Raw genomic sequence first — 24,698 nt, forward strand, 5'->3', positions numbered from 1 at the left:
CACATGCACTGGAGAAATGAATAGACTAAATAAGTGGAATTGGAATGAAAAACCCTTTACTATGCAGTGATGTTAGTGATTTTGACTTCTAGCTTGCATTCAGCATTTGGACCGCTTACAGTATTTAACTGTGGAGATTTAATACTAGATTTGAGTGCACTCAGGGGTTCTTGAATTTTTGGTGCTGTGATGATGCCTTAAAATTGTGGTTTCGACTCACTGAGAGTAAAATGAAGACCTACAATTCCTTGGCTGTGTCTGAGCACCCTATCACCTGATAAAAATGGATGGAATTAAAGTGAATCTTTAACTCAAAAATGGAAGAAAGACAGATTGTGGGGTACAGTCATTTAAAAAGAAAATCTTCATTTTCATTATTTTCTGATGGGGTTTTAAGAAGCAAGAATAATATACCACAGTAACCTTGGTTGTTTAGAATTTGTGACCTTCAGTCTGGAGCTCTGATTTCAGACTCACGATACATGTCTCATGGTACATACGGGCTCTTACTGTTTTGTATCCATCCGCTCCTAAGTGTGATGTAACTTTTTTTTAGCACTTCACGGGGCATGCAACGCCGGTGTCGTCACTCATGTTCACTACTGTCAGACCTCCTAAGGACAGCCAACCCTTTGATGGGATTACAGGTCTTTATTTTTTATCTGGAGCAGTACATGACCGGTTACTTAATGTCTGGTATGTATTCTTTTGGATTTGGAAGATAACTTTGTCTTGAAAGACTCTGTCATGGCTTATACATGGTTAATATAAATGATGAATATGAGACTTGTTGTATTGTATGTAATGTTAGATTTATCTTGACTTCTAATGAAGAATTGAGCCTGCCTTAGATCTGTATCAGAAAAATGTGAGAGCATTGCATAATAGGACTACTGCCATGTGTGTTTAGAGATGTAATGGGCTGAATATTTTTATGATTGGGCAATTAAAACAAAAAAACTGTAGATTCCTGGTTAGGGCACATGCATGGGTTGTGAGCTAGGTCCCCAGTTGGGGGGTGTGTGAGAGGCGACTGATTCATGTTTCTCTACTTCTTTTTCTCCCTCCCTTTCCCTCTCTAAAATTAAGTAAATAAAATCTGTAAAAGTAAAAATTAATTTTGTATTAAAGGATAATAAAAAAGTTTCTAAATTTAAGAAATCTAGGAAATTTATTGGATTTTATGACATCTGGTGGTGAAGTTAACTTTTTTAAAACCTGCTGTTCCTGGGCAAAATAAGTAGAGATTTAAAAAGTAAAAGTAGTCTCTCATCCTAGTAATCAATTACTTGGGCATTCTCTTGACCATATAAAGTTACTATGAATTTATTCCAAATAATGCTCAGATATAAGGGGACTCATCAAAATACTTATTTCTTAAAGTAGTCGTGTGGGGGGAGATTCACAGGGCCGCTGTGGACCCTCCAGCCACCAGCCAAACTGGGGCTCCTAATTGTGTCTCTTCAGTCAGATTACAGTGGTTTTCTTGTCTGTGTCTGCTACTTGAGGAATGGCTATTGGGATGATTTCTTTTAGTTCTAGAGGGTTTAACACTTACATAAGAAATAATTAATGCCAAAAAGCTGGAATCTGCCACCAGAGTCTTCCGACATTACTAAGGTGCTCCAGTCCTAAATGCTTCACCTCTTTGGCTCCCTAGACCTAGGGGTCTCTGGCTACAAAGTTTATTCTCTAAAAGAAAAAGTGATTTCTACTGTTTTAAGAAATGTGTGTGTCTGGACTCTTTTTTCTCAATATCGCTATGATGTTAGTTCTCAGATTAGCCTGTAGATTTAGTGCAAACTCAGTCCAAATTCCAGTAGGCTCTTGTGGAGACTGACAATCTGATTTTAAAGTGCCTGTGGAAATGCAAAGGCATAGGTAGCCAAAAGGCTTTGAAAGAGAAGGGGAATGTTGGAGAACTAGTATTGCCTGATTTCACAACTCATCAAGCTACAAAAATCCAGGCGGCATGATGTTGGCAGCCATCACATAGAGGTACAGATGAATGGAGAAAATAGAGAATGTTGCTCTTGTGTAATCTGCCAGAAACACGCAGCCGCGTTATAGTGGTAGGGATACAAGTTCTTCATTATTTTGATCCTTTGTCACCTTACTAGCTTTCAGACGGTGAAAAATTATTGAGAACCTGGTGCTGTGACTCCTTTTAGGGGTTTGCTTTCTTTTCTTAAATCTGTTTTACCGTCTAATTACTGGTTTTGTTATCTAGGCAGGTCCGGTCAGAAAACAAAGAAAAGAATGCGGTGATGTCTTTCACGGTTACCGATGAGCCTGTCTACATTGACTTGACCTTATCAGAAAACAAAGAAGAGGTAAATGGGTCAATGGTTGAGAATTTGTTTTTGGATTTCACTCATATTTTTAAAATTTGGGTTTGATGATTTAAAGATTTAAGAGATAGGGAACATTGTGGGGGAAGAAGGAAGTAAAACAAAAGTCCTCTTAGACTGTTTGAAGTAACCATTAGGTCACTGGGGTCAGCTCTCCTGAGGGGAGGGGACCAGGGTGCAGTGGCATTTTCCGCAGTCCCAGCTGTCTTACATGTGGGGCCCACCAGTTCCCTGTTGCCAGCCTGTGCCCTTGGTAGTGACCTCTCTCATCTAACTTCCAGGCTGCGTTCTCCTTGCCTGTATTATCTTCTTGGCCTAAAAGTCCTTATTTATAAGCTTGACAACAACTTGAATTATTACTTTGAAGACAGTAATTGTTTTTAGATGCAACAACTGTACATCCTTGCTGTTTCTAACTTTTTTTTTTGGTCATTTAAAGGAGTGGGAAGGATTTTCAGGAACAACTGTAAAGGACACATGGACAAAACTGAAGGGGGTGGAATCGGGAGGGAGGTGGGAAGGGCTGGGGTGGGGGCTGTGGTGGGGAGTGAGTGCAGACGACTGTGCCTGAACAGTAAAATGACTTAAAAACAGTGAAGGAGTGGGGAGGAGAGTTGAAGTTTCATAACTATGTAAAAGTAATTTTCATTAGAATAGATTGACCTATTAGAGTAATCAGTTACGTTTTTGTTTTTAGCCTGTCAAGTTAGCTGTTGTTTGCAGAGATGGTCAAGTTCATCTTTTTGAACACATATTAAATGGGTAAGAACTCTTTTTTTAAAAACTTTATTTATTTTTAGCGGGGGGAGGGGTAAGAGAAAGAGGGAGAGAATCATTAATGTGTGGTTGCCTCTCGTGTGCCCCCTACTGGGGACCTGGCCCACAACCCAGGCATGTGCCCTGACTGGTAATCTGACTGCGACCCTTTGGTTCGCAGGCCTGTGCTCAATCCACTGAGCTACACCAGCCAGAGCTGGGTAAGAGCTCTTTTAAGTCAGAAATTTATTTTCCTTCCCTGACTTGTGACCTTCTACTCTCACCTCTGTATTCTTTGCATTTTCAGTTAGATTGTTTTGAAAGCATCCTTAATTCTTTATCCCCCCTAAGAACTTAAGTTTTTGGCTTTCGGGTTATTTTTTCATATTTCAGGTTAGGAGGATGACTGTTTATGATGCAAGTTTAGTAAATGTTGGTAGTTCTAGCGATAAATTTTGAAAGAAAGTGGTTTAGTTGTAGAGTTTTGCGTGTGAACTTTTGGTGAAGGTTCAGTTTCTAAGCGGATAGTGCTCCCCCTTGTCACACACGTGGATCCGTGCAGCCTGGCGGTGCCAGTGTTGCTGTGGACAGAGAGGGTGTTGCTGGTGGGAAGTATGGTAGTCCTAGATCAAGGTCAGCAAAGGGTGGGCTGGAGGCCAAACCTAAAGGAGACCATATGTGGCCCCCAAAACTAAAATACTTACTGCCTGGTTCTTCATAGAGAGTTTGCCAACCTGTGCTGTACACTATAAACATGGTCTGAGACTCCGTCATGTGCATGCCTATGTTAAACTGACACAGTTTCAGCTTTTTGTTGTCTGTTGATAGATAACCATTTCTTTTACAATCCTAGTGTAGTAATTTATTTAAGTGTAAACTGTTTGTGGAAACAACATAAACATATTTTCAAGCATTCAGGATGCGTAGACAATTAAAAATCCAAGCCTCCCTCTATGGCGTTCCACTCTCTGGCAGTAACTGGTAATAACATGATGCTTTTATTCACATAGTTGCATGTACATAGAGTACCCTGCGTGTAATTGAGGGCCCTGAAGTTGGTGGGCCATGGTGAGGGTTTGGGCATTTCTCCTTAGGCAATAGTAAACCGTTGGTGGATTTTATACAGAGGATGGTTGGGGTTTGACCTAAGTTTTAAGACATTAAATTTAAGTCATGCTGTCTCATGTCTCCAGAGGGGTAAAAGCCAAAGCAGAGGCCAAAAATCCTGGGTAGAGATGGCTTCAGAGTCTAAGTACTAGGAAGGGTGAATTGGCAAGATAGATAGTGGGTGCTTCCCATTGAGAGTATGGAAGGTGTACATAAGATTCTGTGGTGTGAGCAGCAAGTGGCTGAGATACAGTGAGGGACACAGTTGTTGGAGGTAGAAGGTTAAGGAACCAAGAGGGCAGGGTGTAGGAAGGATCATCGACTTGCATACTGGATGTGGAAACTACCCAGAAAGGAATTCCTCGGAGGAGTGTTGGAAAGAATGATAGTGAGCCACTAAAGTTTTTTAAGAAATGTGGGGGAGCGGCCCAGAGGTTGCCGGAGAGGGGGGCGGCTGGTATCTGGTGACAAGTTTCAAAGGTTTGAAAGATGAAGGAGGGAGAGAGACTGTCTAAGAATTAAAAGCACAAGAACCATGTTAAATGATGTGCTGGATCCCTGGCACAAAGGGTGTCGTGGGGCAAACAGCTACAACTTGAGAGAGCTGCCGCAGTGAGCCATCGCACAGCAAGGTGAAGAGCGCTTTTAGGACACAGAGGATGTAATTTTGTCGATTATATATTGCTGATAATTTTGCTTCTGGAACTCTGTTGCATGGTGAGCCTTGTAGTGGTTGGGAACAATTAGAGTTGGGACCGACTCGGGCATGTATGGAGCCAGTTGGGACTGAAGCTCGGGGTGGTGGGAGAGCTCTTGGGAGTGCGGGGCCTCCTGTGGGAGTGGACAGAGTGGGAGAGAAGGGCAGGTGGGGCGAAGGGAGTTTCTGGTGGTGAGATCTTGAGTGTTGGCGGGGGTGGGGGACAGATGAAGTCCAGGGTCCATGGGGACCCTGGTCACCCCTGGTGGTAGTGTGAAGGCCAGCGGAGGGTCATATTGTGTGCCAACTTCAAATAATTACTATTAGATGCTATTTTAAATATTCTAATTTAGCTATTTATTATTATTATTATTATTTGCTTCTAGATACTGCAAAAAGCCTTTGACTTCAAACTGCACAATTCAGATATCAACACCTGGGAAAGGCAAGAAATCAACACCAAAACCCATCCCCGTTCTAGCAGCCGGTTTCTGTTCAGACAAAATGTCCTTGTTGCTTGTATATGGCAGTTGGTTTCAGCCCACCATTGAGCGAGTGGTACGTAGACGCTGCTTTGGAGTAAAGCAGTATCGACACATCTGTGGGAAAGAATGATTTTATGGAAAAGAATAAGCATTGATCTGCTTATTGGAAGTCACATATTTTCCCTGAAGAACCTTTCACTGGGTGGTTTGTTTTAATTTGTGAGAACTATATGTATACTTAAACCAGCATATACAAAATACGTAAATACTTGGTCAGTGTAAAACGCTCTTTGAGATGTTTGATTCCTGCTTCTCTGTTAGGTGTACTGAGAACTGTACCTGGTGTATGTTTTTCATTTACATGCACATGGCAGTCTGAACTAGCCATGTTTTAAAGTGTTCAGCACCCACACGTAGCTACACGTACCTAGTGGCTGCTATTAGGATGAAACTGTTCATCTGCACGGTTGCGGGTGAATTTTGCCCAGCTACCTGAAAGGTAAACCGTAATGAAAGAGCTCTTAGTGATAGCACCCATTGAATTTTCTAAGCGGAAATGAAATGGGCGGTACAGTGATTTGACTTCTTTTGATGACAGTAGTTTCTTCAGAGACTTTGGGTGAGTTATGAGCGTGTCCAGTAGGAGATTTCTTGAGCTTTGCATTTATAATGTATCGATTCAGTAAGGCCCTCTACAGAGAGACCTGCCTGTGAAAGCTCTTGTTGAGTTTATTTAAAAATGGTTTTTAAAGCCCAGTGTGACTCGGTTGGATCTTTGTCTTGTACACCCAAAGGTTGGGAGTTCAGGGGGTTCAGGTCCCAGTCAGGGCACTCACCTAGGTTGCAGGTTCTATCCCTGGTTGGGGTGCAGTTGGGAGGCAACCAGTCAGTGTTTCTCTCTCTTTCAAACCAATAAACATTAAAAGTTTCAAAATATTTAATTAATACATGGATTTGGCTTGATAAAAAAGAGAAAGTTGTTAGGTTATAAATATGTCATCTTGCCCTGAGTGGACCCTGCCTGCTGAGCACCCTTTCCGGATGCAGCCACTGCGTCCCGCCGGTTTTGTGTCCTTCCAGACACTGATTGACTGTGTGGGTGTAGAGAAGTGTATGCAACCTTACAGGTTTATGGGGGCGTCTGGACTGCGCTGCGCTTGACTTCTCGCCATTTAGCGCCATGTCCAGAGAGCCGCTCAGCGCGCCGTGTCCATCAGCAGTGCCTTCTCCGACGTGCTCAGGGAAAGGTTAACAGTGGGGAATTTGGGGCAGAGCCCTTCTGTTTCAGCCCAGAGTAGTTCTTTGCCAGGGTGATGAACTGATTTTTTTTAAGTCCGTCATGTTTGAAAAATCTGGTGACCTTTTAAAACTGCATGCGTGAAAAATGAGAGCAGTTCGTGACCGAGGAACGTGAACGTGCTCGTTGTTGGGGTTGCCCACGTCCTCAGTGCTCTCAGCCTGAGCGCCTGCGGCTCCGTGGGGGTGCCTTTCACACCCTCCTGTGTTTGTATAATAATGTACCAGTAGGCGTTTGTGTTCTTACTGCCGATTGCGTTTGACACACTCTCCCCCTGTCCCCTTTAAAATTTCCAGGCTTTAAATTCCAAAGAATCTCATATGTGTTTGGTAAGAGATATTTCAAACTGCTGGGCCCCAAAAGTAGAAACAGCCGTCACAAAGGTGAGTGTGTAACACAAAGAAGTTGAGAAAAAGATTTGGGTGGATCGAATTGTTACGTAACGTTATGTTTAGGATCTTTAATGTCCTCTAAGTATTCATTTCTGTGCTCTGGTTTGTCCAGTGAGTGGATAGATGACTAGGAGTTGAAGACTTTGGATTTGGTTCTTCCTGCCCCCCATGCATGAGCATTGAGTAAACATCAGTATTGAATTTACAAAAAAATTTTTTCAGTCTCAATACTTAAAGGAGCATAACTTTGTTGAGAGGAATGCTCTTTTTCAGGGTGGAGTAAGACCTAAAACCGTGGTGAGGCTGGAGTTTAACACTGTACATAAGAGCATTGCCACGAGGCTTTGTTTTGAATGCACGGTGGCATCTGCCTGTGGGTTCCCGAGTGGTGGGTGGATGAGGAGAGGAAAGCCAGCACATGCTGTGATGACATCCACGTGGTTTCGCTTCTGGCTGAGTTTCAGAGATGACACCTTTCTCTTGGCTGTCTGAGCATTTCTGGCAAAGATTGATGACTGGCGGTGATTGTAGGACGCACAGCTTTACTCTTTAACATTTTCCAGTCGGCGTGTGCCTGTGTAACCTGTAGGTTTTGTTTTTTTCTAGTTTTTATCCTTAGGAGGTTGTGAATGCTTTTAAAACTATGACCTTTCAGACTATAAGTTAAAAACTTACTTGTCAATATTCAGTTAAAAGTTATCTTCAACTCGTATCATGTTAAGTTATATTAAGTTTTCTGTATAGTAGAAAAACCTTTTAAAAGCTGTTGGTTTTCTCCTTGGTGATGAAGGCATAATTTCCTGTCACCCCCTTGCTATTCCTGGTCAACAGGTGAGAACACCAGTGATGAATTCTGAAGCAAAAGTTCTGGTCCCTGGGGTACCTGGCCATCACGCAGCCATCAAGCCCGTTCCTGCACAAACCAAGGAAGTAGAGAGCAAGAGAAAATTAGGGGAGAATGAGGTATTACAATCACTTGATCATTTATGAGTTTGAATGTGTGATTCCTTGGGAATTGAAACTTCAGAAACTTGGATTGCTGCCATTGCCCTCTGTCATCCCAGCATGTAGGTTCTGAAATTCCAGATTGTGGCCTTTGTATAAGACTCACTAAGTAAGTGGCTTGTTCACAAAGCCACTGTTAATGAAGAAGGCGGCACTCTTACCAACTAAAGGAAGAGCTGTTTTGGTCAGGTGTTAGGTTGGCTGGATAACACAACCAGATTAAGCTGGGACTTGCTGTGATGATGTTCATTGGGTTTCGCATGTTCTGAGTCCCAGTGATGCCTCTTCTCTTGGCTGTCTGAGCGCCCCCGGCTGGGTTAAATGATCTTTAAAAGTGATCATTAATAGAGCTGCTTGAAGTGTTTGTAAGCCTCATTTTTTCCCAGCTCCCCAAACCCTCCTCTGGTTGCTGTTCTTGTCTGTGTGGAGTCCTCATTCTCATCTTCCGTTCACCAGTGCCGCTGTTGTCTAAGGAGTCGAGCACTTTAAGTGGCTTACCATCAGAGAAAATCGTTATGTTTTTTACCTGATTTAAATGGCTTTGTTGAATGCTGGATTTCTGTTCATAAAAATTGTTTCTCAATAACTTGGTATCTATATTTAAAAATAGCGTGCTCTTTTTAAGTGATGGCTTAGATCCAACCCTTGAACTTCCTCCTGCCTTGTATATGTTAAGATAACCCAAACTGGAGATGTCACCAAAGCATCTCTTTTTGCTTTGGGCAGTCCTAGAACATTGTATTTTGATTTAGTTAGACCTGGTTTTATAAGGGATCAGTTTTGTAGAGCATACTTTGTGCTTCTTTACACTTTATTTTAGATACTTATTAAGGTAACTTGGTTGTAGTGTAGCGCCTCATAGGAAATAAACCACCATCTGGAACTGATTGATAAAGAGAAGAACAGGAAGACAGTTTAAACCTGTTTTGGAAAAACATACCTATCTCGATTCTCTTCTGGTAGAGCCTGTTTCCTTCTGCGGGTCTCAGGTGGATGGCAAGGGGCAGTTGTCGGCGGGATCTTCTGTGAAACAGGTCTTCAGGTCCTTAGCCTTTTTCGAATCTTCATTATGAGTTACATTTTTAAGTTCTGGCTTCTTGAGCAGTTGTGGTTTTTTTTGTTTTTTTTTTTCACTAGACTCTGGAAACTTGAATTGCAGACATTATAATTCTCCCCAACATGGGCTTTCTGGTAAAGAGAGTCTCGGAACGAGATTTTTTCATGGCTGAGGTGTGAATCCGTCAGTGATTTTTGTTTTCTGAGACATTAATACAGAGTAACTTGACCGAACTGCTTTAGGCCTTGTCTGGCTGACATTAACAGGGCATCTCTCCTCTGTAGGTTAGCATTGAAGAGCGCCTGGGAGCACTGGACATAGAATCAAAGAAAGAGAAGGATGACCTTCCACAGACAAATAGCTTTCCAGTTCTTCTGGCCCAGGGTTTAGAAAGCAATGATCTCGAAATGCTAAATGTAAGTATTATAGCAGTTTTTAAATGAATTAAGATGGTTAATTTTTCTTAGAAATGATTGACACAGTGAATAGTCATGTTACATAGCCATTTTGAATTAATATTTTCTAAGTTTAGTGAAATGTGCATTATTTGGTGGCATTATACAGACAGTCACTAACCTACAAAGGGATTGTATGAAATTATTTTGAACCTGGAATGCATTTTCTCATAGAAATATTGTTCAGAATTGTTACTAGGTTTTTAGGCTTCAGTTCACAAAAGCCTTATGAAACATAGTGTGCCCGAATTATAATGCTCAGCATTCTAGATCACAATTTATATTTTTTTCTGTAGGAAAATGCGTTCCTGAGTTTTTACTCTGGATTCCAGAAACTTATTTCCCCCTGGCCGTGAGAGGGGCCGGTGAGGTGGAACCTTGGCAATGGGTAGGAGGTTTGGGGAAAAATTCAAGAGGGTTGGGGGTTACATGATGAAGTATTTAGAGGTAAAAGTACTAGAAATTTTGTATAAAGGGAGGCATTTAGGATTACTGTGATTGTAAGTTGGTGACTGCTTGTATGAAGTTACTTAATTAAGTCTTCTTAAATTTCAGAGTTTGACAGTGGTCTGCAGAAAAAATTTAAGTGTAAAAAATTGTATTTTAGCACTGCCTGATCAGCTTATGGCAATTTATGTGCCTGAGTGCATTTATTCTCAGTGACTCAGTGATATTACAGTACCACTCAGTAAAGATGTGGCTTTAATATGTAACTGATGAGTAGTTTATTTTTTATTATGTTTTTATTTAAATGGGAATTTCTTATATTTACCTAAGGTGATTTTGCAAAATGAGATAGCTAACTTTTTAGCATGTCTAAAAAGTTAAAATTACTTTTTAAAATAGTTTGTGATCACACAGGGTCTAGCACCAATAATTCCCCTTTTATTACAATTTTTTAAAGGTCTTATTTATTTACTTTGTTTTAGAGGGAGGGGAAAGGAGGGGGAAAGAGAGGGAGAGAAACATCAATGTGTGAGAGATACATGGTGCCCTCTTACACGTCCGCCAACTGGGGACCTGGCCCGCAACCCAGGCATGTGCTCTCACTGGGAATTGAACCAGTGGCCATTCGGTTTACAGGCCAGGGCTCAATCCACTGAGCCACACCAGCTAGGGCCAAATAGTGTACTTTAAGTGTGCACTGTTTATTACCCATCAGTTATAATGCAGTAAAAGTCATAAAAGAAGTCATAAAAGCCACTGTCAAAATTATCTCCTTGCTAGTTGTGGCTGTGGTTTGTAGAGTTGTTTCTTTAGATACATTCTTGGCAGAAAGTAATACTAACTCCTGTATCCATTTTATAATTTTACTTGGTTTGGGGTAAGTTATGTATTTTTACTTATTTTTGAAGATTTTTTTACAAATGAAATTTGTTGGGGTGACATTGGTTAATAAAACCTTTCAGGTTTCAAGTGTACATGTCTCTTAACACATCATCTGCATACGACATCATGTTTGCTTATTTTAAATGTGAAAACTTATCATAGAACCTCTGTCTTTAGTGAGTATAAGAATTGTCTGAGAGCTTGTTAAAAATTATCGTGCCTCACAGTCTGGAATAACTTGTGTCTGGGCCATGGATGATATTCTCATTTGCCTGTGGCAATGTGGTTTCCACCTCTTCCCTTGCTGTAATTATTCATAGTAACTTCTTTCCTTCTCAGAGGTATCCCTTGGACAACAAATTCTGTGATCATTTTATATGTAGAGCACTAGAGGATTTCACAAACTTATTTCTCAGACCTTCATTCTGGGTGGTTTTTTAACCAAGCTTTTGGTATGATGTGCAGCCGCAAGTTTGAGAGTGCAGTGCTGTGACCCTCGCTGGCCACTCAGGACAGTGAAGTCTGCTGGTTGGGTGAACAGCCTGTGAAAATTGAGGACCTTCATGAAAACGTGCTGCATCTTGAAAAATAATTTGTAGACTACTCAGACAGAATGTCCCCCATAACTTGCACATGATTAGAATTTTGTGATGACTCTTTATGATAAGGGGGTGACTTCAGAAACGTTTAGTATCATCAGGCACTTTCTGAATTATCGTTGAAGTTCTTTCTGATCAGCATATTCTTTGAATCTGGTATTCTGATTATTTGAAAATGAAAATGCTAGGTTAAGTGGGACTGTTAAATCAGGACAGTCCATTTCTCAGTTTCCCAGTGACTGTATAAAAAGTCTTACTTCTTTTGCATAAGGAACAGTGTAATTAATGCCAGTGATAGTTTTTAATAGTACTTGATGGGTTTGATGTCAAGATATTAGCAAATCAAGTCCGTAGGGAATTCTGAAATGATAACATTCTGTATCTTGTCTTTTGGGACTTGTGCTGTTTTGTTCCTGAGTGTGACCTTTATAGCAACAACCACTACCGAATAGCATTTGCCAGCCACTGGGGAAGTTCCTCTAGGAGCAGACCCTGTTGGAAAAATAAGTATTTAAAAGTACTCAAGAGGAAGGGGGAAGTCAGGATTTTGAGACCTGGAAGAGCTCTTGTTTCTCACCCTCTCTTAGGGATGAGGCATCTGGAGTTTGGAGACCTACCAGGTTCAGGGCTAATCTGTTCTATTTCCTTTTCTCTGCCCTGTGGTGGAGACGGGGTTTCTCTGATTGGTACCCTCAAAGCACTCATTATATGATCTTCTCATTGTGAAGAAGTTGACACTTAATTTTAAAATGCTTGTTGCTTTTCATGTGATTTTAGTACGTTTTGCTCACTCTTCTGTTGATACATCTCTAATTCATAAAATGGAGGTTTGGGAATTTTTCCAAAGTTCCCAAAGTTTTTCATCTGTATTTAAATGTTCAGAGGTGTTCTTTTCTGTTTCGTATACAAAAATTAAGTTGAAGAAATTTTAGAATTTGTAGAGAAGAAACCTGTTTATTTTATTTTTTTAATTATATTTTATTGTTTATGCTATTACAGTTGTCCCAAATCATCCCCCTTTGTTCCCCCTTGACCCAGTCACACCCCCACCCCCTCAGGCAGTCCCCACACAGTGGTCCCTGTCCGTGTGTCCTGCACATCTGTTCTTTGGCTGCTGTAGTCCTCATGTTGTACTTACATCCTCATGACTATTTTGTAACTACCAGTTTGTACTGAAGAATCCTGTTTATTGAAGTACATGTCCCAATAGCTGAAGAGTGGACTTTTCTGGTAGCCATAAAATATAGCATTATTCATTCAGTTTCTCCAGCCTTTGTTTGCTAAAATTAAGTTGGTATTTTATTGCTTAGCTTTTAAAATTATTTTACTGTATTTTTCTATCGTGTTCTTCTGAGTCTGTTTCTACTTTTATTTTCTCACAGAAAGTGCTTCAAACTAGGAATTCAAACCTAATAAGGAGGACTGTGTTAAGGATGCCCCTGCATGCTGTTATTCCATTGTTGCAAGAGGTAACTGAGCACTCGGTTCCTTTTAAGGCTCTAATGCTGGGGGTTTAAGACTAGATTCGGTATTTGGAGAAGTGGCTTTGCAGTATGTGGGCAAGCTGGGTATTCACCGGGGATGATAGATACTAGATCTGCTCAAACAAACAGTATTGGTCTCACCTCAATTTTTTCTATGTATTTTTTAAAATATTTATTTATTTATCTTTAGAAGGGAAGGGAAGGAGACAGGGAGAGAAATATCAATGTATGGTTGCTTCTCTTCTGTCCCCTGCTGGGAATTGGCCCCTGCTAGGAACTGGCCTGCAACCCAGGCATATGCCCTGACTGGGTATCCAACCACAATCTTTTGGTTTGCGGGCCCGCGCTCAATCCACTGAGCTGCACCAGCCAGGGCTTTTCTATGTATTTTTAATTGAGATATAATTTAGAACCCATAACTTTATCCTTTAAAAATATGTTTGGTGTTTTTTAGTATATTCACAGGTTGTACAGTTGTCACCGACAAGAAATCATAAATTCATTGCTCACTCCCGCTTCTCCCTCACCCTTAGTTTCTGGCATCCTCAAACCTATCTTTTGTTCCCGTGGACTTGCGCATTCTCGGCATTCATTCGTATAAATCCTAGCCTAGGTTAGGTCGGGTAATGATTCTCCTTGCAGGAATGTGTCTCCAGATTCAGTTATATGGATTGAACATTTCGAGTCAGGACGTGTAGGAGAGATGGTTTCCTAACATGGCATCCTGTTCCTTTGTTTCTGCGGGTTTGCGTGTATCGGAGTCCAAAGCAGTGGGCTCTCCCCCAAAGCTGTTGCTGACTCTGTTTTTCTCCCCCTCAGCTTACGAAGAGATTGCAAGGACACCCTAATAGGTAAGCTGTTTAGGTGACCTAAAATTTGCTTTTGTAAATATTTTAGAGGTGATTGATAAAAAGAGTGACGTCTGGTGGCATGGAATGATGCAGTAGGGAGCCCCGAGTTCTGACTTGAAAAGCACTTTCAAGTGTCAGATTTTGTTCTCCCCACATTTTAAGTTGAAAGATTCTTTATTCCTAACATCTTTTTTTTTTTTTTTTTTCTGTTAGAAAACTCCTGTGTAGGGTTTTTAGTTTTATTAACAGCTCATGTAATGAATTAGTCTTATTTAATGATTTGGTGTAAAATCGTCACTGGTGGAACTTGCCTGACCTCTGGGAGCTGCCAAGGCAACATAAGGCAGTATGTTAGAGAAGGATAAATTTTGTGGGGTTTTTTGGTTAATAATCTGATGATTAAATGTTTAAATAGAAAGTTGATATTTCCGAGATCCTAAGCTTTAGTATAGTATTATCAGTGTCTGTAATATGCAGTTTTTCTCTCTTAAGTTATTTCCTGATACGCTCCACAAAGAAAAGCTAGAGAATGTATTATTTAGGCCTGGCTCACACATCTTGCTCTACATTTGTCTTTACTGTCCGCGCGGGGATCTTGCTGTCTGTGCCTCATGATGAGTGGAGGATGGGCTCAGGTGTTCTGCACATGAAATGCAGCGTCACTGGGGTCCCGTTAGGGCCCTGATAGCAGTGACTTAATTGGAGCCTGAGTCTGTTCTCCAGTCCTTTTCAAGGGAGGGAATTTTGTCCTCTTTCCTAGTCCGTCTTACTTCCCCCAGCTTCCCTGGAGATTGGTATATTACACAGATCTGAAAAGTCAGGAAGGACTGTAAGAGCCATCAAATTCACAGCGGTTTCTTTGCTGTAGGCATTTTCTCAGAGCACAATTTGTAGATCTTCCCTTTGCCTGAGTTTTCCTGACTTTGTAAGTCAGTGTATTTAATTTTGCATTAGTGTCCACGAGTTTACTTGGATTATTTTCCCTTTCTTCCAGTGCTGTTTTAATGGTCCAGTGGCTGAAATGCGTGTTGACAGTTCATGCCTCGTACCTGTCCACAGTAAGTCTTTTCAACTACAGTTGCTGAATAGTTCGACTTTGATAAGGACCCTGATCTGACGGCTTACCAAAACCACCCTCTCTGCCTCTGTCCTTCGGCCACCGGCTGCTGCTTCTAGAGAGTGTTGTTTCTCCCCAGGTGCAGTGTCCTAGTGTCACCATTGCTGTTTCTTATAAATAGGTCTTTTTGTCTCCTGGATTTAAAAAGGACGTGTTCATAGAGAGCTTGGAGGTGGATACATATTGACATATTAGCCTTCAGATGGTTTTCTATATCCTTAACCTGCTCAGAAAAGTATCTTTAAATTGTATGTATCTTTTCTCTTCTCTCTTAAAAATGTAGCTGATTTTATGAGTTTTGTATGTCTGTTACCATGTCTGCCCTGCCTGGTCCCAAGAAGATAAAAGGTAGCTTGTTACTATGATGACCTAAGTTACCCATTCAACACGTGGCCTTTAGCTGGGGCTGCTCCCAGCGCTTCGTAATCTGCGCACATGGCGGGGAGGCAGCACAGCACCTTACAGCCACACATGGAAAAACATTACATGTCAGAACATGAGTTGCATTCTTTGCCGGGCCATCAAATCAGTTACATTTTAAGATAGAAGAAATTTTCTTTTCTTGGATTATTTGTCACTTTGCAGTAGGTTTTTTAGAAGGGTATAGTGGATAGTTTATTTTCAGTTGCTCCTTAAACTATAGCACTTCCTTACTTACCACCATTTCTCCCAACTCCTGTCCGGCCACGGCCCTGGTCCTCTGTCTCCGGCTCCTCCTGCCCTCAGTAGTTTGAAATAGGGAAAAACTCCTGGGCAAGCTGCTTTGCAGCCAGCGGTTTGTTCTTCGTGTGTCCATAGAGAATTCTGCTTAAAATGTTCGAACTGGGAAAGAAACAAGAAACAGGATGGATGTAGAGTTTCCCTGCTGTCAGGACTCTTGGGCTGAAATCAGAGGCAGAGATGAGTAGAGCGGCCGAGCAGCGTGGGGATGGGCTGCAGTGATCACTGGAAGCACCAGGTCTTGGGACTCTGGCTGATAAACAGACAGCATTCGTTTTGGAATCTACATCACCTGCTTAGAAGTGCGGAGAGCCTTAGAAGGCCTTGTAGTAGAATTCCTTTTGGAATCAACTCCTCAGGTGTAACTACGGAGTAGTAGTTGTGTGACATCCAAAAGGCAGAGAAAGCGCGTTTGGTCTCCAGATCACTGACCGCGCAGCAGTTCTCTCTCAGCCAGGAGCCTTTTCCTCCTGCCTCTCCCTCAGTTCACGAGTAGACGCCGCTACGTGCCTTTTCTAACCAAGGGCGGTCTAGGCACGGGCGCTTTGGTGAGGTGCGGGTCTCTGGTCCCGGTCTTCCTGGAGCTTGCAGTCTGAATAGGGACACATAAAAAGAGTTGATGGGAATTGAAATGCAATTACATTAAACTTCATTTTTATTTTTGTATATATTTGCCATTTAAGGTTTAACACTCGAATGAAATACTTTTATTTACACTAAAATGTCAGAGATAGGAGGGCAAGGGGCCTACTTAAGGGTAAGGAGTGGGGTTCCTTCATCTGTAGCTCTGGAGAGACCAAATTAACCGCTTTAATTTCTTGTGATTCAGAGGATTAATTGCAGTATGTTTGAAATCCTGTATGGCCAGCTTTGTGCGCTGTCACTCCCTCCTGGTGGCCTCTGGAGGCCGTGAAAAGGTGCCTCTAACTTGCTGGGGCCTAGTGGCTGCGGCAGGTAGTGGGGCACCGTGGGAGTGCGTTTCAGAGGGAACCCCCTCTAGGGAACCCCCTCTAGCGCTGAGGAATGTGGTGGGGGTGGTTTTTTATTTCCTGTCTCCCTTAAACATGGACTGTCTCTGAAATAGTGTGATGAGTACAAAGAAGTCTCACCCTACTCTTTGTCCTTCCTTGCAGTTTCTCTTTCTGATCTTGCATTATTATTTTTTAAACTGGGTCATATTTTGCCGTTAGGACATTGGAAGCCTCTGAAAGTCTGAGATGTTGCTGGGCTGCGTCACAAGCGGCCACCGCCACCGGCAGTGCCAGCAAAGGGCTTGCGGAGCAGTGGCTCAGCGCCCAGCGGGGTCTGTGCAGTCACTGTGTGTGTCGGGTCGTAATGGTGCCGAACAATTTTTTTTCCCTGCAGTTGCCTGACCTGGTACCCCAGCTGGGGACACTATACCAGTTAATGGAGAGCAGAGTTAAAACTTTTCAGAAACTCTCCCACCTTCATGGAAAGCTTATCCTTCTCGTCACACAAGTGAGTAAATTAAAGACTCCGGTGCATTGAAAGCTCCCTGTCTCACTAAGAAACTGCTAAATCACGAGCCAGTGTGTAACTGGGAAAGGAATATATTTGACAGTGAGTAAACTTGGTTGTGCCTATTTCAACTTTCACTCACTGTTTCTCCTTTGCTTCAGTTGTTAATAGTTAGGATGATCGTGGTACTGTGAACAAACAGTTACACGGTAGTTAAATAGTTAAAATAATTCTGGCACGGGAAGACATTTTGATCACCTTTTTAAAAGGCTTTCTTTACTTATTTTTTTAGGTTTTATTTATTTAATTTTAGAGAGGAAGGGAGGGAGGAAGAGGGAGAGAAAGAAGAATGAGTGGTTGCCTCTCACATGCCCCCTGGCGGGGACTGGGCCTGCAGCCCAGGCATGCGCTCTCACTGGGAATTGAGCCAGTGACCCTTTGGTTCGCAGCCCGACTGACACTCAGTCTGCTGAGCAACACCGGCTGGGGCTAAAAGGTTTTCCACTTGTACAGAGTACGAGTCCTTTCCTTACTGTACTTAAGTCTTGTTTTTGCTCTGTGTTCGGTCCATGTTACACTGAGTTCATCCATTACATTATGGTGGTTGAGGGTGAGTTTATTGTTGGGGAAGGTTGGGTTATGATGCTGGAGGTAAACTTACACTCTACAACTAATTGTATTTTATTATCTTTCAGGTTACAGCTTCAGAAAAAACAAAAGAAATGCCTTGTCCTGAACAGAAGGCAAAATTGGTGTATGAAGAAGGTAAAGCGTGGGGGTATAGGATAGATTGTTTTTCACATTGACTCAATTCCGTTACCTTGTTCTGTAAAACTGTCACTGTGAGTAAGACCACGGGTCGACACTCCTCTAATAAAACGAGCAAGCCTGTGGCGAAAACAGGCCAGACATGGAAACAGTAACGGAAAAGGGCACTAGGCATGGAAGAGATGGAGGTGGAGCACTGAACTTGAACTTGATGCCAGTACGTTAAAAAACCTGATGGTAGAGTAATTTGTTAGGAAACCTCAATGGCCAAAATTAACTTTAAAATACTAGAAACCTTGAATAAGCCAACAGCATTAAATTGATTTAATCAAAACTTTTTCATAAGATACTAGATGCAGAGGTTTTGTGTGTGAACTTTATCAGTCTTTCAAGGAATAAGTTGTTTTTACTGTATACAATTTAGGCATTTTGTTACTCTAAGTCAGACAAAGTGTGAAGAAAATAACATTTTAGATGAACCTTTAAATATCTTAAGTAGCAAATTGATTATAGAAGTGCATAAGTAAGTCATTACCAAGTAGAATTTATTTAAAGATTGTAAGATGTAGCATCGAGAAGTCTAACGTAGTGCCATATTACTAGATGAACAGGGAACACTATGTGTTTTAATAGAACAGATTCAGTAAAATCAAATGTATCTCATTATTTGATAATTTAAGCAATCTAGGGATTTGAAGGAATTTCCTTTATATCAAAGTTTAGAAGCAATTTCAGAAAGTCGGGAGTAATACAAATGTACCTTTTATTACATCTGGAAAGCCTACCTAGTACTATGTGAAAGAAAAACATTCCAGAACACTGAGCTTTGCAGGTATTATCCTCTCCACATAGAAGGTACAGCAGAGTCTCCAGATACACCATAATTAAAGAGACATGTCAGTAATCAAGCTTGCTGGATACCAAGATAGGTAAAAATGGAATCTATAGCATTATTACATCCCAATAATGTGTTTACTAATGTATGTCACAGTCAGAGAATGTATCTGGAAAAAAGATCTCATTCATAGCAATCATAAAACTAGGGAGTACCTAGCCCTGGCTGGTGTAACTCAGTGGATTGAGTGTGTGGACTGTGAACCAAAGGGTTGCTGGTTCAATTCCCAGTCAAAGCACACACCTGGGTTGTGGGTCGGGTCCCCAGTGGGGGCCACGTGAGAGTCAACCATACATTGATGTTTCTTTCCCTTGGTTTCTTCCTCCCTTCCCCTCTTTCTAAAAATAAATAAAATCTTTAAACAACAGCAACAACAATAACAAAACTATGGAGTACCTAGAAATGCATCTGAAAAGCAAAACGAAACCTTTGTGAATTATATCCCTTTCAGTTAGTGTAGCGCCCTCCAGATTCATCCATGTTGTCGAAAATGGCAGGGTTTCTTTTGTTTTCTCCTTTTTTTATGGCTGGTCCATTGCGTGCGTGTGTGTGTGTGCGCCACACTTTCTTAGTCGTTCGTTCGTTAGGAACACCGGTGGTTCCTGTGCCTTAGCTGTCGTGAGCGCTGCTGCCGTGAACACGGGGTGCAGGTTCTGGCTCCGCTTCCCTTTCCTGTGGACTCAGGTTGAGTTGCTGGATCGCATGGCAGTTCTATTTTGAATTTCTCGAGGAACCTCCGTGCTGTTTTCCACAGTGGCTGCACCAGTCTGCGTTCCCATCCCATAGTGCGGGGCTCCATTGTCTCCACTTTTTTGTCTTTATGTGTGTGGGTTTGGTTTTTTTAAACATTTTTTTAGAGATTTTACTTACTTAACCTTTAGAGGGGAAAGGGAGGGAGAAAGTGAGGGAGAAAAACATCAATTGGTCGCCCCTCATATGCACCCCATCCAGGGACCAAACCTGAAACCCAGGCATGTGCCCTGACTGTGAATGAATTGGCAACCTTCCGCTCTGCGGGACGATGCCCAGCCAACTGAGCCACACTGGTCAGGGTTCCACTGTGTTTCTTAAGATGGGATTTTGTTAGGGTTTTGGTACTTGGTCTTGTTTAATGAAATCTTGATGGAATAATACGATGTGTTTATGCTGATAAAAATATGAATGTTATTTTTTAGATGGATCATAGTTCAACATTATATTTCTGAAAGTAAATTCAGGTATTTGATTCTTTATAGTTTTCAGGGCTTTGCCCTCTGCTTTGATCACAAAATTAAGTCTGGGTTTTTCTCTCACAGAATCTTCTGAAGAGGAGTCTGATGATGAAATAGATAAAGATTCTGACGTGAGTAATTTGTTTGCTGGCACATAAATCTTTTAGGCCTTTTACTCTGTAAGAACAAGGCCTTCACGACTGCTTTCCTTGTTCAATATTTCTACCAGGATAATTGGGATGAAGATGAGGAAGAGAAAGAAAGTGAAAAGGATGAGGATGTTGATGAAGAGAATGAAGAGGAAGATGAGGATTCAGAAGAAAATGATGAAAATGGTGAGGACAGAGACGTGGCAAGTGAAAAGGAATTAAATGGAGATTCTGATTTAGATCCAGAAAATGAAAGTGAAGAAGAGTGAAGACAGAAAAGCAAGCCAGTGGGGCGTGCACACTCTGGCTCAGTCACCCAGTGCTGCTGAGCTCTGGGGACCGCCGTCTTCTGACCGAGGCCAGGGACCGCTGCGTTTCCAAGTTCCTGACCATGGCTCCCCGGCCGCCTTGCTGCCCGAGCAGGACTTAACTGTGTAAATAAGAGCGAGGTTCATTCGAATGTTAATAAACTTTACACAGTAAATAGACACGTTTTCTGCAATATACTGACATGAGTGTCCAATATATGGTATATTTTTATAATGTAATATCCTAGGGTGACTTGGTCATACCGAGAATTGATGTCAGTGAAGATACAGACATTTCCCAGATAGGGGTTGGAGAACTGGACTTTGTGAAGGGGTCAGCTCTTCTCTCAGGTGGGTGTCTTCCGTCAAACCCAGATGAAGCAGCACTAGTGAAAAAGGGTTTTTATTTGGTACATTTTCATAAAGTATGAAGGTGAAAAACAAATGAGTGAAGTGATTGTAACTGGAAATGAAATCGCCGGTGCCCCCAGCGGGCCTGTTAGGTGTGGTGATCCGATCTGGGTCAGAGGGGTCCTTGGAGTGCTTCCCGAAGACGACCACTTGTTTTTTAAGCTGTCACGCGAAATGTTTTTTAAAAATACAAAAAATTATGGTAATGAAAACCTAAAGAGTTAGCCATATTAAGGATTTTTCTTGACTGCAGGTTACCTGTAAAGAATCATTAGTGTCTAGATTTAAAAGTGCTCATTACCTGCAACTTTGAAAATTTCTGTTACAGCTGCTTTCGAAGATATTTTCATTTTTATTTAAATTACTAATGGATCAAAGAACAATTGTTTATTTTTTTTCTCTTCGGTTTTAGATATTAATGATATAACCTTGTTGGAGTTTTTTTTTCCAAAGAAAATATTTTTATAATTCAGTAATTTAATGTTTTTCTTCCTTTTCATTACCCACTCTGGCAGTGTTAGGGTGTCTGTTTACCTTTAAAATAATAAATTCGACTCAAGATTTTTTTATGTATGTATAAATAAGTATTTTGGTGTGTTACAAAAGCATTTTCAAATTATCAGTAATTTTTTTTTTAAAGAACAAGCCAGTATTTGTTTATTGCTGTCTAGGAAATGTGCAGATGGAAACTCAACTCCTAAGGAAGGGCTGGGGAGATGGTTTTCTTTTTCCCACCTGTGAATATGTAAAACCCAAAACTGCGGTCTCTGAGGGGCTTCTTAACCATCACTGTCAGAACAGAGATTTCTGTGTTCGACTAATAGAGCTGGAGCTGTGTGAGCATCTTGGGGAAGTGCGTTTGAGCCAGCTGCTGTTTAAATGTACAGTTATATTTGTCTATAAATGGAGCTGTTTATGGGGATTTAATACCATTCTCTTTGTAAAGTGAATAAATAATTCATCTTTACCCATCGCTTGTCTTGTGATGTATGTGGAGAAACGGCCACACGTGTGGGCTTGTGGTTAGAGGTTACACACGTAAAAGCAGTCCTGCTCCACTAGCAATAACAGGTAAGTGCTTTCAGTGCTTGTTGTGTAACCTGCAATTTGTGATGAAGCAGCGGACTCAGAACTGTATTGTAACTACACGGTCGTTTGTTGACACAGCCCTGCTTGGCTGGGTCCTGCTGCCCCAGGCAGGGCCTTGGCGCGCACACGTGCTCGTGCCGGGCGGGTTGTGAGCCAGGCTCCCGGGCGCCTGACTGCCTGAAGATGGGCTGCGGTGATGGCTTAGGAATTGTTTTTTGTTTCAGATTAGTCCAGAGTTAAACTAGGTTTGTTACAAAGTATCCCACTGTCGTTCCAGAATTGTTTTTTGTTTCAGATTAGTCCAGAGTTAAACTAGGTTTGTTACAAAGTATCCCACCGTCGTTCCACTCCTAATCTAGATGACTGAGTTGTAGGTATGGTGTCGTCTCTTGTGAGATTGGTGCTTCTCTCCGACTTCTGATTTTGAAAAACCAAGCTTTCGTGATCACACACTGTGTGGCTGTCAGTGCTCGGTTTACCCGGAACATTCCCGTGTGTGGCATGTGCGTGCACGAGTCGGCATAAATTCAGCTGTGTCGAAGAATGTCTTACAGTGTGGGTTTGTCTGATTGTTTCTTCACTGGATTCTGGCGTGACTGTCTTGGGCAAGCATACTGAATAGGTGGTTGTGTCCGGGGTGAAGGTGTAAAAACACGTTCTCTGTGCTTTAGGATGTTTGATGTGAGTCAATGTGGAGACGTCAGGTTTGGGGTGTGGGAAGCCTCACTGGAGAGGTGTTCGAGCGTCAGGACGGGGTCCTGACGGTGAGCACAGTGGGCATGTTGATGGCACACACGAGGCTGTCGCCAGTACTTTGGGTGTTGGTTCACAACATTGTACATTCATTTGTGGACCGCTTACCGCCTAGTCCGTGCCGGGGCCCTTTAGTTGCTTGGTGTGTACATCACCCAGTAAAAGAGCAGGACACCTGCCTTGAGGAGCCGACACTCTACCGGGGGAGAGGCAGTGAGCAGTGCCCTGGGTCAGCAGATTCAACGTGGAGTGTTGGAAGGCGGCGGCTGTTGGGGGCTGGGGAAGTGTAGCAAGGAGCCTAGGAATGGGGAGTGGAGGAGCGGAGGTTGCAGAATTACAGGTGGGTCAGGGCGGGGCTGACTGGGAGGAGAGACCTGAGGGGGGGGGAGGAAGTTCGCTCAGTGGGGGTCTGGGGAAGCGTGTTCGAGCAGGGGCCCACTAGCCGGCAGGTTGGGCCCAGGAGACCAGTGTGAGGGAGGGAGGGAGATGTGAGAGAGGGCGGTGACTTGGACCAGGGTGGTTGTAACAGAATCGGTGAGAATCGGTTTCTGGGGTTGTTTTGAATTCAGAGCTACTGGGATTTCTGTGCGGCGTGAGAAAAAGGAAGTAGGTCTGTGACTGCCAAGTTTTCTGCTGGAACCAGAGTGGGGGTGGAGTGGGTGGGGGGAGGGGAGGCCAGGAGTTGGGTTGGCACGTGTCGGGTTCTACGTGTGAGGGATGCAGACACATGTCCAGTCGACTTGGCGGGGGGAGTTCGCGGTGGGGTGGAGGCTTGGTGTTGCCGGAAGTGGCAGTGAGCACAGGGCTGGGCCAGCTTCCCAAGGGACTGAGCACACCTTCTGTGAGCAGAGAGACAGACCCCCGGGGGCACGTGAGGGGAGGAGATGGAGCAGGGTTCCCGCCGTCCCTCAGGCGGCCTTTCTTTCCGCTGCAGTGGATATGCACCCTCGGGCCTTCAGTGGTCTCCGTAGTGCCCCTCATCCCATCTGAGGGCAAGTCGCACACCCACATTCTCTTACTAATCTGGTGTAGTGTTGTTCACCTTGACCTCAGCGCAGTCCCTCCCGAACTGGTGCTACAACGGTTCACAACACTGGCTGCAGGAGAGGCCGCAGCAGCGTAAATGGATTAGCAGGTGTCATTCAGATTGGAGACGAAAGAAGCGTGGGTGGCTGGTGCCCACCCTGCTGTCCAGGGTGGCCGACTGCTGTGGGAGAAGGAGGCTGCTCGTCGGTGCTGGCGTGGGTTTTCACACACGTGTGCGTGATTTTTATTTATTTTTTAAAGATTTTTATTCATTTTTAGGGAGGGGGGAAGAGAAGGAGAGGGAGAAATATCAGTGTGTGGTTGCCTCTCGAGTGCCCCATACTGGGGACCAGGCCTGCATCCCAGACATGCACCCTGACTGGGATTTGAACTGGCAACCCTTTGGTTCCCAGCCTGTGCTCAATCCGTTGAGCTACACCAGTCGGGGCTATGTGCGTAATTTTTAATATGCAGTCAGTTCTGAGAACAGAGTGAGATGAATATGAAATGAGAAATCCAAAAGTTGAAAATCACTACTTTCAAAAGCCTGACATATTTTTTCCAGGTGATAATGGCACACGGGGAGGACGTGTACTTTTTGGATGCTAAAGTTATAAAGGATTTATAAGGAAAGTAGCTGTGGGAAAAACTTGTCGGGGACTTGCCCTGGGCCCTGTTGTATGTAGTTTAACTTTTTCAAGTTGGAAGAAAGGGAGGGGGCGTGGCTGCCTGGCGAAAGCTGCCACTGAAGCTGAGGGACAGCGTGGCAGCTGCCTGCGTGGGCCCCGCATGGGCACGGTGCTCACAAAGTGGGCTGGGACTTCGACTTCACAGGTTCGGAGACTGAGTTTCGTCCTTGTCTCTGGAGCTGACGGAACGTTCATAGGGTGGAATCGTTGGCCAGGCT

The 24,698-nt window shown here is 42.8% G+C and overlaps 1 protein-coding gene and 3 non-coding genes across 4 annotated transcripts in view; all 4 read left to right on the plus strand.

The window, feature by feature from the left end:
- WDR43 (WD repeat domain 43) overlaps nucleotides 1-21,896 on the plus strand; it is a 32,069-nt gene extending 10,173 nt beyond the window's left edge. The window contains exons 5-18 of the mRNA XM_053666877.1: nucleotides 557-696; nucleotides 2,231-2,333; nucleotides 3,049-3,113; nucleotides 5,298-5,469; nucleotides 6,990-7,076; nucleotides 7,917-8,048; nucleotides 9,432-9,563; nucleotides 12,913-12,999; nucleotides 13,834-13,865; nucleotides 14,860-14,923; nucleotides 17,068-17,181; nucleotides 17,877-17,946; nucleotides 20,140-20,186; nucleotides 20,285-21,896. Coding sequence (XP_053522852.1) covers nucleotides 557-696; nucleotides 2,231-2,333; nucleotides 3,049-3,113; nucleotides 5,298-5,469; nucleotides 6,990-7,076; nucleotides 7,917-8,048; nucleotides 9,432-9,563; nucleotides 12,913-12,999; nucleotides 13,834-13,865; nucleotides 14,860-14,923; nucleotides 17,068-17,181; nucleotides 17,877-17,946; nucleotides 20,140-20,186; nucleotides 20,285-20,473 — 1,434 coding nt within the window. The 3' untranslated portion in view covers nucleotides 20,474-21,896. The remainder of the gene's footprint in view (nucleotides 1-556; nucleotides 697-2,230; nucleotides 2,334-3,048; nucleotides 3,114-5,297; nucleotides 5,470-6,989; nucleotides 7,077-7,916; nucleotides 8,049-9,431; nucleotides 9,564-12,912; nucleotides 13,000-13,833; nucleotides 13,866-14,859; nucleotides 14,924-17,067; nucleotides 17,182-17,876; nucleotides 17,947-20,139; nucleotides 20,187-20,284) is intronic.
- Nucleotides 182-266, plus strand: LOC119050460 (small nucleolar RNA SNORD53/SNORD92). Its single transcript, XR_005082747.1, has one exon. It is a non-coding gene; the product is annotated as a small nucleolar RNA SNORD53/SNORD92 (small nucleolar RNA).
- On the plus strand, nucleotides 7,504-7,581 carry LOC119050458 (small nucleolar RNA SNORD53/SNORD92). The gene has a single exon (XR_005082745.1). It is a non-coding gene; the product is annotated as a small nucleolar RNA SNORD53/SNORD92 (small nucleolar RNA).
- LOC119050459 (small nucleolar RNA SNORD53/SNORD92) lies at nucleotides 8,322-8,396 on the plus strand. The gene has a single exon (XR_005082746.1). It is a non-coding gene; the product is annotated as a small nucleolar RNA SNORD53/SNORD92 (small nucleolar RNA).
- Nucleotides 21,897-24,698: the final 2,802 nt, after the last annotated feature.

Source organism: Artibeus jamaicensis, unplaced genomic scaffold (assembly GCF_021234435.1).
Source record: "Artibeus jamaicensis isolate MK-2021 breed Jamaican fruit bat unplaced genomic scaffold, CSHL_Jam_final contig_465, whole genome shotgun sequence".
Classification (NCBI taxonomy): Eukaryota; Metazoa; Chordata; class Mammalia; order Chiroptera; family Phyllostomidae; genus Artibeus; species Artibeus jamaicensis.